General features: G+C 34.8%; 1 protein-coding gene across 1 annotated transcript; it reads left to right on the top strand.

The window, feature by feature from the left end:
- Positions 1-9,887: 9,887 nt before the first annotated feature.
- Positions 9,888-11,776, top strand: LOC110699811. Its single transcript, XM_021877327.1, has 2 exons — positions 9,888-10,747; positions 10,953-11,776. The coding sequence occupies exons 1-2, from the start codon at positions 10,337-10,339 to the stop codon at positions 11,580-11,582; spliced, it is 1,041 nt and encodes a 346-aa protein (XP_021733019.1). The 5' UTR covers positions 9,888-10,336; the 3' UTR covers positions 11,583-11,776.
- Positions 11,777-12,404: the final 628 nt, after the last annotated feature.

The raw sequence follows: 12,404 nt of genomic DNA, 5'->3' as shown, positions 1-12,404 counted from the left end.
TTAATAGGGGTCCTCATTCTGGAATTGATTCCAAGATTCCGTTTGAGATCTGGAGTGGTAAGTTGCCTAATTTTTCGAATTTGAAGATTTTTGGTTGTGTTGCTTATTATCATGTTATTGAGGGTAAGCTGGATCCACGAGCCAAGAAGGGGTGTTTTGTTGGGTACGGGGATGGTGTGAAGGGGTTTAGAATTTTTTCACCTTCGGAGGGTCGGGTCATTCTTAGTAGGGATGTTACTTTCGATGAAAACACCATGTATTCAATTAAAAATGCAGAGATTTCAGATTTGAGAAGGGAAGGAGACAATTTATTACAGACAGATGGGGTACTTGAGGTACATCAGTCTACCATTGCTGATTTACCTCGGGTACAATATATTGATGATGATGCTGATGTTCCAGTGCCGGGTACTCCTGAACCTGAGATTACTCCTACTCATTCTAACTCTGGGGATGAGGTGGAGCAATCTAATCAGGGGTCATCTAGTCAACCTGACACCATTCTTGAGATGCCTAAACGAGTTATCAAGAAGCCTGTTAGATTGATTGAAGAGATGCAGTCCCTTTACAAGAACAGAGTGTGGGAACTGGTAAAGGTACCGGAAGGGAGGAAGCTTGTGGGTTGTAAATGGATTTACAAGAAGAAAGAAGGGTTGTCGGAAACTGAGCAAATACGTTTTAAGGCTAGGCTAGTTGCTAAGGGGTTCAGTCAGGTAGAAGGGGTTGACTTTGTTGAGATATTCTCACCTGTGGTTCGACATACTTCTATCCGTGTGTTATTGTCAATTGTAGCACATTTTGATCTTGAGCTGGAGCAGTTGGATGTTAAAACGGCCTTCCTTCATGGCGATTTGGAGGAGGAGATTCTGATGAAGCAGCCCGAAGGATTCGAAGCTCCTGGAAAGGAACACTATGCCTGCAGATTGCTAAAGTCATTGTATGGACTTAAGCAATCCCCCCGACAGTGGTACAAAAGATTAAAGGAGATGCTTAACTCGGAGTTTGACATGAAAGACTTGGGTGCAGCTAGGAAGATTTTGGGTATGGAGATCTACAGGGATCGGGCTAGAGGTAAGCTTTTCTTGACTCAGAAAAGCTACATTGAAAAGATTCTGTCTCGTTTTGGGATGGAAAAATCGAAGCCTATAAGTACGCCAACTACTGTTAGTTGTAAGTTGTCTTTGTCTATGTCACCTCAATCAGAGGAGGAGTTGTCTTATATGTCTAGAGTTCCATATGCAAACGCGGTTGGTTGTTTGATGTATGCTATGGTCTGTACTAGGCCGGATATTGCGCATGCTGTTAGTGTTGTAAGCAGGTTTATGGCTCGACCTGGGAGGGAACACTGGCAAGGGGTGAAAAGGATTTTTCGCTACCTGAGAGGGACAGCTGATATTGGTCTTGTGTACGGGAATGGTAAGGAATGCTTGGTCACTGGGTACAGTGATTCTGATTATGCAGCTGATGTGGATACCAGGAGGTCTGTGACTGGTTATGTGTTCACTTTGGGTGGTTCTGTGGTTAGTTGGAAGTCTACATTGCAGTCATCAGTTACGTTGTCAACTACTGAAGCTGAGTATATGGCTTTAACTTCTGCAGCTAAGGAGTCTATTTGGCTCAAAGGCCTAGTAGGTGAACTGGGTATTGCACAGGATTTTGCTACAGTGTATTGTGATAGTCTAAGTGCGATTTGCTTAGCTAAAGATCAAGTACACCATGATCGGACGAAGCACATTGATGTCAGGTATCATTTCTTACGTACTGACAAGAGGATTAAGGTGAAGAAGATTGGGACTGCTGACAACCCGGCTGATTTCTTCACTAAGCCTGTTCCGTTTAGCAAGTTTAAACATTGCTTAGACTTGTTAAATATTGATTACTACGTGATGTAGTAGGCCCTGAGGGGCGAAGTTGGGGAGCTCCTGGTGTAGGTGTGTTGGCATTAAGGTGGAGCTTGCCCGGGGCTTGTGATGCAGGTGGAGCATTATGAGTTGTTATACTTGGAGACGAGTATGTGATGGGTCTTGGTTGAAGACTTATCGGGATGTATGGCTTATGCATGAGTCCTGCATCGGGTTTGGCTTGAGATGTTTTTTCACTATGTCTTGATGGGGTCGTTTGCTGACTACGAGTTCTCGTCAAGGTGGAGATTGTTGATAAGTATATTAGGTGACTCGTACTTCGTAGCTTTGTCCGCCCGATCGGGCGGACATTGCCCGGTCTGACCGGGCGGAAGAAGAAGAGGTGCCTGGCAAATTCGTTGAAGAAGCTGCTCTCGCGCCCGACCGGGCGAGCCTTCGCCCGATCGGGCAGACCTTGCCCGGTCTGACCGGGCGGTGGGGGTTGGATACGTTGAAGCATTCGTATGGAGTTTTCTTCTCGCGCCCGATCGGGCAGACCTTGCCCGGTCTGACCGGGCGGAGAAGGAAAAATGCGGAGACGCGGATTTTACGATTTAAAGTTATCTTTTATGTTATCTTTTTGCCCAAGTATCTTTTATTTTAGGGATTAATATAAAACCTCCCTAATATTAGTATTAGGGTTAAGAGAGACAGAGTGAAAGCCGTTCTTGAGAAATACAAGAATCATCTTTGTAATCTTTGCAGTTTATAGTGAAATCATTCGATCTCGGTGCCCGTGGACGTAGCTATCACATCGATAGTGAACCACGTAAATTCTTGGTGTTGTTCTTATTGTTTGCATTGAATTTCTTTATTGTTTTCTTGTTTGTTTTCGACCTTTGCTTCCGCTGTCGCACAACATTTATTGCAATGTTAATTTCAAATTTCATAATAATTATTTCTTCTTATTCTTAGTTTTTTTTTTTTTTTTTTTTTTTTTTTTTTTTTTTTTCATGTTATTCATTGTTATATAATGAAATGTTTGTTTTAAGATTTGGATATTCATTTCTAATTTCAATGTTGCTTTCAAAACATGTTCGATCACAAAATGATCTAATTTTATTTATTTATTTATTTATTTATTTTTTACATTTAATGTTTGTTGATCAAAATGAGGGGCCAGCCAAAGTTAGCTGGTCAGTGACTAGCAAAAAATTTGCGCTTTATTATGCCCCTTCACATGAGAGCCCGTTGGACATGAAATGTGGGATGCGGCATGGGCTCTCCACATACCTTATGCGAAATATTTCACTTGAAAGTAAAATGGATGAGATTTGAACCCATAATCTTTACATCAGCTATTAGAAAATGCAGTTTTAAAAAAAAAAAGCATGCACTCATGCTCTATACTGTCATAGTGTAATACATGGAGATCAGCAATAGCTACTCTCTCAAGTCTCTACTACCAAGCAAGGTCTAAGGTACATCGTACATGGTTTATATACCCTACCTTGCCAAAATCTAGAATAGGCTGGGTTTTAACTTTGATGAAAGATAGTATTCGCTTCTATGTTATAAGTTCGTAATGCTAAACTTACGAAAGGCATTTGACTGAATTTAATTGTAAGGTAGTCTTTGTTTAGATTTTCTCGGAAACAAATACTCCATGCATCACCAAAAGAATTCTACAATTCATTTTGCACGTATATTAAGAAAGCGACCTATCCTGTTCTTTCGAGCTGTTCTGCTCTACTCTGCTCTGCATGCTCTGCTTAAATCTGCTCTACTTTGCTTTTGCAGTGTGTTGAAAGCTCTGCTCTGTTGAAATCTGCTCTGTTAACCCCTGCTCTGTTTTGCTAACCTCAGAAGCTCAAAAGAAAAAGGCCTAAGGGTGTAAGCGAACAAATTAATCAAAATGGCTTTAAGACAAGTAAGCAAGATGGGGGTGATAGGTTACTAACCTTAAAATTATTGTGATTAATTTGTCCGTTTAAACTTTTAAATCGCTTCCATCATATGAATAGTAGGATTCTTTTGGTGATGGAGGGAGTATAAGGGAAAAAAAAACTATTTAATCTGCTCTATAAAAAGGTGCAATATTTTATCAAAATGTAGAATGTTTCTTTTTGGTCAAACTGTTACAATTATTATAGACCGTAATATGTAAAGTCTTGTACGTACTATGTACTTATATTTTTACGTTAAAATTTCCTGCATATAAGAAGGAGAAATCGACAACCAAGGTGGCTTGGTTTAGTGGTAGGCTCCCACCTTGTGATTGAAAAGGTCGCAAGTTTGAATCTTACCACTAGGGTCTTTGGAGGTGAGAATTCCCCTTATCCTTGCCCCCTCACTCCTAAGGCTTGACTTGTGTAGCTGGCCGGGTTAACTCAAACGAGGCACCGATTTAACAGGGTCATTCCTCTTATCTCGAAAAAAAGAAAAAAAAAAAAAAAAGAGAAATCGGCTAGAATTGGGCCAATTCATGGGTATGTATCACCCAAAGAATAACTGGCCAAGCTAACACCAATGTAGCCCGAAAATGAAACCCAATAAAGGAAATAATAATAATAATAATAATAATTTGGAAAAGAAGTGGTTGCGTTGACTTTCATGATTTCATAACTTCATATCATCCGACAGAAATGCTTGCTTTGACTTTCATCATTTCATGTCCGTCTAGATGATCATAGTTTATACAAGTGACGGATCTAGGATTTTCGAGGTGGTGAGTCACCATCAATTATTGATCATTTGTGAAAGTACAATTTTTTTTTTTCAAATCTTGTTCATAATTAATTTCAATTCTATAATTATACTACGTATAAAAAAAAATTAAAAAAAAATTATATTTCAACAAACTGATTTCAATCCAAAAATAGGACTCAAAAATCCATATTACAACAAAACAGTACTTAAATTCAATCTTACAAGTCGAAAGTATTATAAATAACATGTTACAAACAAATGATATTATAAAATTATTACATTAACTTTATGATTTTTTACTTAATTGATAAGCTTTGGGGGAAAAAAATATTAAAATTGGTTGCACACATATTGGATATAAATAAAAGCAAAAATTATTAAAAAAAAAAAAAAAAAAAGAGTTAACTTAAGAGACCTGTTATTAAATGCAACCGGTCTATTTAATTATTAAAGAAAGCAGTGCAATACGCCAACATTGTGGAAAATTCAATAGCAGAATCAAAGAGACCGGTTATCTAAATAACTGGTCTCTTTGATATTTAAAAAAAAAGCTGACAGAGTCACAGCATCAAAGTTCTTTTTGATTTACAACATCAAAGAGAGCAGTTATTTATAATAATGGGTCTCTTTGATTTATGATTTTTATTTTTTTGAAAACCAACATTACTTTTTTTTATTTTTTTACTGGTGAGTTACGTGCACCACCATGCACAAGAATAGATTAGCCCCTGGTTTATACTCCATCCCTGCTGATATTACATCAATAGTTCACTACTATACAGTATACACGTACTGTTGAGGATAGAATGTAAATATTTAAGGGAAAACGTATGATATATTTTCCCTTATTAATATGATTTTGTATATTACATTTATAATTTTTATGTTAGGTTTATATTTTGGGAAGATTATTTATCATCTTAGGTCATTTTAGATTTGTATAAATTCTCAAGCATTTATAAATAACTAGTATTTATCCCGTTCAATGCACGAGTTTCACTTTTTATCAAATCATATGAGTAATATTTATAATTTTATATTTTTTTTGCCAGATACTTATTATAATTTAAGATACTCCTTTTCAAATTATAAATATGTTAAACTAATAATTATTTCTTTCCTTTTTTTTTAAAAGAATAAATTATATCTTTTCTATTTCAAAGAAAATTGATGTAATATAAAATGAAAGTAAAACACATTATGATTTGAATAGTTAACAAAAATGTATGGGGGTTTGATTTAAAAAATAAAAAACTAATGCAACCCTTCATGAAAAAATTAAATGAAAAAACAAAATAAATAATTTACAAATTATATTATGGAACCAATAAATAATAAAAATTACAGCAAATTATCACAACCCTTCATAAAAACAGAAAAATTTAAATGTTAAAAGTTCTTAAAAATTATGGACAAATAAAAATATGACAAGTGGCATAAGAAGACAAAAAGTTCCAATCACTAAATACTAGGTTAGGTCACATGCTCTCGCCTCTCCTCTTCTCTCCACCTCTCTTCTAGAATTTCTCTAAAATCTTTGCCGTTTAGGCCGAAATTAGTCTAATTTCTTTGGAAATTAGACTATTTCCGACCCTTTTTATCTAAATTTTCTTTAGTTTTGCATTTTAGGTTTCAATAAATCTACACGAGTAGTGTAGATATTTGTCTGTCTCCCTATGGAGGAGTCGTTAGTTTTTGTTAGTTTAGTTATTTGTTTATGTTTAGGGTTTGGTTTGTGTGTTAGGGTTCATCAAAAAGGTAATCATCTTTTGCCCTACTGTCAGTTTGTTGGTAAAAATTTGTTCGGGATCGCAATGATTGTCAAGTTTTCAAATGCGTTCAAGCGAATCAGATGAAAATCTTCCTTACGGTTACAACAAATCATTCGACCGTCTCTCCGAAAAGGTTGTACATTCCAGCGATGTATGCGAGAGATGTACCACAGTGCAACATCTTTTCAACGATCGTAGCTTTGACAACGAAAACCCTAATTTGATTCAATTTTATGTATTTGTTAATTTAGATTTCATTTGTAGATGACGGATGACTTTTTTATTAATGAATTGATTTGTTTCAAAAAAGGTTAGGTTACATACTATGCACAGTAATTTCACTATATTTAATCAATAAAAGAATTTTTTTATTTTCTATAAAGTAATGTAGATAAAATACAAATATAACATATTTATTATCTTCTTATTTTGCGTATATAATGAAATTAAATGAAACACGAATATGACGAAAGAATCAAATGAAATTATGTATCACATATAAATTTGTTCGGGATCGCAACGATTGTCAAGTTTTCAAATGCGTTCAAGCGAATCAGATGAAAATCATCCTTACGGCTACAACAAATCATTCGACCGTCTCTCTGAAAAGGTTGTATATTCCAGCGATGTATGCGAGAGATGTACCACAGTGCAACATCTTTTCAACGATCGTAGCTTTGACAACGGAAACCCTAATTTGATTCAATTTTATGTATTTGTTAATTTAGATTTCATTTGTAGATGACGGATGACTTTTTTATTAATGAATTGATTTGTTTCAAAAAAGGTTAGGTTACATACTATGCACAGTAATTTCACTATATTTAATCAATAAAAGAATTTTTTTTTATTTTCTATAAAGTAATGTAGATAAAATACAAATATAACATATTTATTATCTTCTTATTTTGCATATATAATGAAATTAAATGAAACACGAATATGACGAAAGAATCGATTAGACAAATGAGTATATTAAAATTACATGCTAGATCATATGAGTGTTTTAAAAATTCAATGATTAGTTGGTATCAATTTCTTTTTATTAACCAAATAAGTATTTGAAATTATGTATCACATATAATGGGCAGGAATAATAACCCGATTTCATGGTATTTAGAGTTTTAGAATACTATTTTATAAGGTGAATGTGTATGGAATAATCTCTCAAATGTCTATTTTAGTATTACATTATTGATTGATTGATTAGTTTAGATATGACAAGAAAAACCATGTTCTACGTGAAGGCATCCAAGTATCCAACGGATGACCTCCATATCAACTTATCAAGAGTTCAAAAAACTTATCAAGAGTTCAAAGAATGTAACCTCTTCAATAAACCAAACCACAAAATTATGTGGAAGCTATAAATCAATTTGAGAGATTTTTTTATTTATATATTTTTAAAAAAAAATTTAAAGTAAGGTTATGATGAATATTTTTTTTGGTGTTTAGAGAGCCATAAAGACGGATGATGAAAATTGATCTTAGGATCACCTGTGACCGGGAGAGGGCTCTAACCACTTGAGCTATCCCTCACTCTCAAGTTTTGATGAATCTCATTGGCTCTTGATACCATAATAAGTTTTAAGGTTTAGACCAATTTGTGCTGTCATAAATCATACGGAGTAATATTAATAAATGTTTAGGTATTTATACAAATTTAAAATAACCTAAGATGGGAAACAATTACCAACATATAATACTAACTTAAATACTAATGATATGAATTACCAAATCATATTAATACGGATCGGAAAATTATATCATACATATAATTTCCCTTATAGACTATATATTACGTTTTCTATCCATTTGTAATTGATGCTGCCTCGATTCTCATTTTCGGAATAAATAATTGGAGAGTGAAGGAACTATTTCGTATTAATAATTGTAAAGTGTTCCAAAAACTAGTACAAGTATTCCTAATTGTGAACTTTTTGTGAAAAGAATATTACTCATATATAGAAGTGACAGTATTTGAAATTTAAACGTACGTTAGCTAAAAGGACATATCCCTCTGTATTTTAATAAGTGTTATATACCAATTAATACGGTTGTGTTTTAATAAGTGTTATACTTCTTTTTTTGACATAAAAAAATAAATAAAATTACATTTTAAAATCACGGAGTATATCTTTCTTCTCTCATGATCCTCACCTAAATCCACTACTACTTTTTTTATTATTTCTTTTCTCTCACATTTATAACTATTTTTCTTTTGCAATTTTTTAATACTCGAATTACCTCACTTACCTCTTAATTTATTCGAACTCAACTAAATTGTCTAAACCTACATACCAATAAAAGTGTACCACTTGTATTATAAAAACCCAGAGGGAGTACCAAAGACTAGAATATTGTGTAAGCCTTATCACTCATAAATGATAAAGTCAATAAATGGCTTCCTCTTCAAGTTGAAGACTTTGACTTCATTTGATCCTCAATTCCGCTCAACTTTCATATAGTATAACATTTCACAACGCATTGCTTGTAAAAAGTCAACAAAAAATTGGCTCAAGGTTCCTATGGACCTAACACACATACAATTGTCATTGTTATCTACCTTAATTCTTAAGTTTTATTACTCCAGTCAAAAAAAAAAAAAAACAACCTGATGTTTTATTACGACCAATGTTAACATCGTAATAATAATTGATTGAAATGGTATGTTTTTATGGTGTTTAGAGAGCCGCAAAAATCGGTGATGAGAATTGATCTTAAGATCTATTGGGATCGGGAGTAGGGATGTCAATGGGGCAGGGCGGGGCGGATGTTGGCCTTCCCATCCCCATCCCCATCTAAAATTTTCATCCCCATCCCCATCCCTATCTCCGCAGCGGATCTAAAATTCATCCCCATCCCCACCCCGGCTGGTACAATTCCAAAACCATCCCCGCCCCAACCCCCGCCTAATCCCCACCTAAGACCCGCCTAATCCCCGCCTCCCAAATAGACAATCCTTCATAATTAGTAAAGATTGCAAAAAGAAAAAAATTATTGTTAATATTGCACATTTTTTTGTTTATAATATAAGTGTATTACAAAGTATTATATTTACTATTTTATTTTACATAATTTTTTTTATAAAATACTATAAAAGTATATAATTTTGTTTTTAAAAATATATGGATGTGGGGATGGGGCAGGTACGAAGTGGGGTAGGTGGGGATGGGGCAGGTACGAAGTGGGGCGGGTGGGGCGGGGCGGGGATGGGGCGGGTACAACCTAAAATCCACCCCCGCCCCATCACCCATGACGGGTATGGTATAAGAGACCCGCCTCACTGACATCCCTAATCGAGAGGGAAGTTCTAACCACTTGAGCTATCCCTCACTCTATCATTGAAATGATAAGTGAATGTTATTTAATACTACCTATACTAACATAATACATATTACAAGGATCAAAACCCATTGAAGATAGTCAAGATAGAGCTTTTCATTAAGCTTTCTACTAATCATAGCGACTAACGAGTCTTAATAATATATTAAGTTTAATAACATATTGACTTCTTGTGATTATGTGCCTACTTGTTTTACATAAAGTGTAGGTTGCTTAAGATCTGGCCTGTATACTTGAAACTCTTCAACAAATTTGGCCTTATTCACGATTTATTGCATTACAAGTCTTTTTTCACTTCTTTTACGGAGGAATCCATGACTATATAAACATGTTACATGTTCTTATCTCATCACTTTTCTACTCATGCTTTTTAGTGTTTGTTGAAGAATTTCTGAACCTTTTTCCACCCTTGTTCCTTAGATTATGTAATTACTTCCGTTTCGATTTATTCACTTCCGTTTTGATTTATTCATTCATTCTTAATTACTCGTGTTATGCAACTTAGGATGTAATGAAAATGGGTAATCATCAACATCATCAAAAAACAACAGCAAGTTCTGTGTCCAAATTTATCTTCTTTGTAGTTGGTTTGTCTGTTGGAATTACATCCTGTTTTTACATCCTCAGCTTTTATTACATTACAAATTAGAATCAGTTGTTAGCAACAGCATGCACAACATCAATATCCTCACATGTTACTCAAGCAGCGTTAGCATCTACACCATTGACGCCCTCACCATCGCCTCCACCACCACCATCACCACCTCCCCCTCCCCTCCATCCCTGCCTACACTACGCGAAGAGGAGTCAGGGAAGGAACTGTTGCATTATATAGAGGATGATGCAGAGTTGTTATGGCGGGCGTCAATGGTGCCTCAGATACCGGAGTACCCATTTCAACGTGTTCCAAAGCTTGCCTTCATGTTCTTGACAAGAGGTCCCCTACCTTTAGCTCCTCTATGGGAGATGTTCTTTAAAGGACATGAAGATAAATTTTCTATTTACATCCATACTCATCCTAATTACACTGATCCTATGCCTAAGGATTCTGTCTTCCATGGTAGAAGGATTCCTAGCAAGGTACGTTAGTTCCTTTACAGCAATCGATACATATGCTACACTGATTTAATTTGATCATTTATCATATTTGATGTATACAATGCATCATCAAATAAATATTCTAAAATGGTACATTAGGAAATTATAACTTAATGATTAGGTTATTGATTAATATAACGTACTACTTTTAGCTTTTTATATGCAATCCTAATGATTACAAGTGCAGATTGTGGAGTGGGGAACCATATCAATGATTGATGCTGAAAGACGATTACTAGCCTCAGCAATGCTAGACTACTCAAACGAAAAATTCATCCTCCTCTCGGAAGCCTGCATCCCCTTGTACAACTTCTCAACAATCTACGACTACCTACTGATCAATAACAATCTGAGCTTCGTAGGAATTGTACCTGTCTTCGAAAAGTCCAGCATTTACAGATGGCGGGGCAAGATGGACCCACCCCTCAAGAGATGGCAGTGGCACAAGGGTCCTCAATGGGTTGTCATGGACCGAGTTTTATCCATAGACATCCTTTCGGACAACGAATATTACTCAGTGTTTCGAGATCATGGTAGTTTCCAAGATGAACATTATGTTCAGATTTTGGTTATGCGTTATCATCCAGAGCGCAACTCGAATTGGAGCTTGACTTGGACTGAATGGAAGGGCAACCGCCATCCTACCATGTTAGGACCAAGGTCTAATATTTCAGCAGATTTGATTCAACATATGAGGTTCAGGGATAATTGTACTATTGGTGGCCAATTTACTAACATGTGCTATATTTTTGCTCGCAAATTTGCTCCTCATAGTATTAAGCAGTTGTTGGAGATTAGTTCTACATTGTTTGGGTGAATATTAATCAAGGTAAAGATAGAGCAAGTGATCTATCTTTAATATTGTTTCCTACATTGCAAAGTTGTAGTTCATTTGTTTAGCAAAAATAAACATAAAAATAAAGATAAAAGTTTCAAACAAAAAATGATCAATGTGCAGGTCAAAACATGCACAGAAATGTAACACTGGTAATATAAAAGCATCAACTTATGTGTGTTATAGATTTAAAGAGAAATCAATATATATTAACTGTCCACTTTGGTCACTTTGATACATTTACAACCTTCACCTTGTTATGAAATAGGCAGTAGGAAATGTAATACTAATAGCAATAAAGTTGAACATGTAATTAATAAGCAATGGAATCAGAATATATTCAAAAGTGTTAAATACGGAGATCACAAGAAAATAATAAACAGAGAGCATAGATAACTAATTTCAGAATAGAACTAAGCCTCTGAATATATATATATATATATATATATATATATATATATATATATATATATATATATATATATATATATATAGGGGATGAATTCGGTAAGAACCCCTCCTTATATAAGCACCCTAGTTATATAGGAACCAATCTCAGCCGTAGGATTAAATTACTTTGGACGGTTAAGATTAAAACACATATCCTCCCTCAAATCCTTTACCAACCGTCCAAAATTTTCTCTCTCCTCTAACTTTCTCTCTCTTCGTGTTCATCACTTTCTCTTTCCTCAAACCCCTTTCAAATCAGGTATGTTTATTTTTTCGATTTTGTTCAAATTTTCATGAAATTAGCATGATGTTTAACTAGATTTTGCGATTTTTCAATATGATTTTTGCGATTTT

This window comes from Chenopodium quinoa, unplaced genomic scaffold (assembly GCF_001683475.1).
Source record: "Chenopodium quinoa cultivar QQ74 unplaced genomic scaffold, ASM168347v1, whole genome shotgun sequence".
Lineage (NCBI taxonomy): Eukaryota > Viridiplantae > Streptophyta > Magnoliopsida > Caryophyllales > Amaranthaceae > Chenopodium > Chenopodium quinoa.
The sequence above is the reverse complement of the archived record's forward strand: the minus strand, read 5'-3'. Positions and strand labels throughout refer to the sequence as shown.

Bases quoted from the DNA above. Each gene is read 5' to 3' on its own strand.
- LOC110699811 (XM_021877327.1), top strand. From the start codon at position 10,337: ATGCACAACATCAATATCCTCACATGTTACTCAAGCAGCGTTAGCATC. The intron at 10,748-10,952 runs GTACGTTAGTTC...TTACAAGTGCAG, and splicing joins GTAGAAGGATTCCTAGCAAG to ATTGTGGAGTGGGGAACCAT.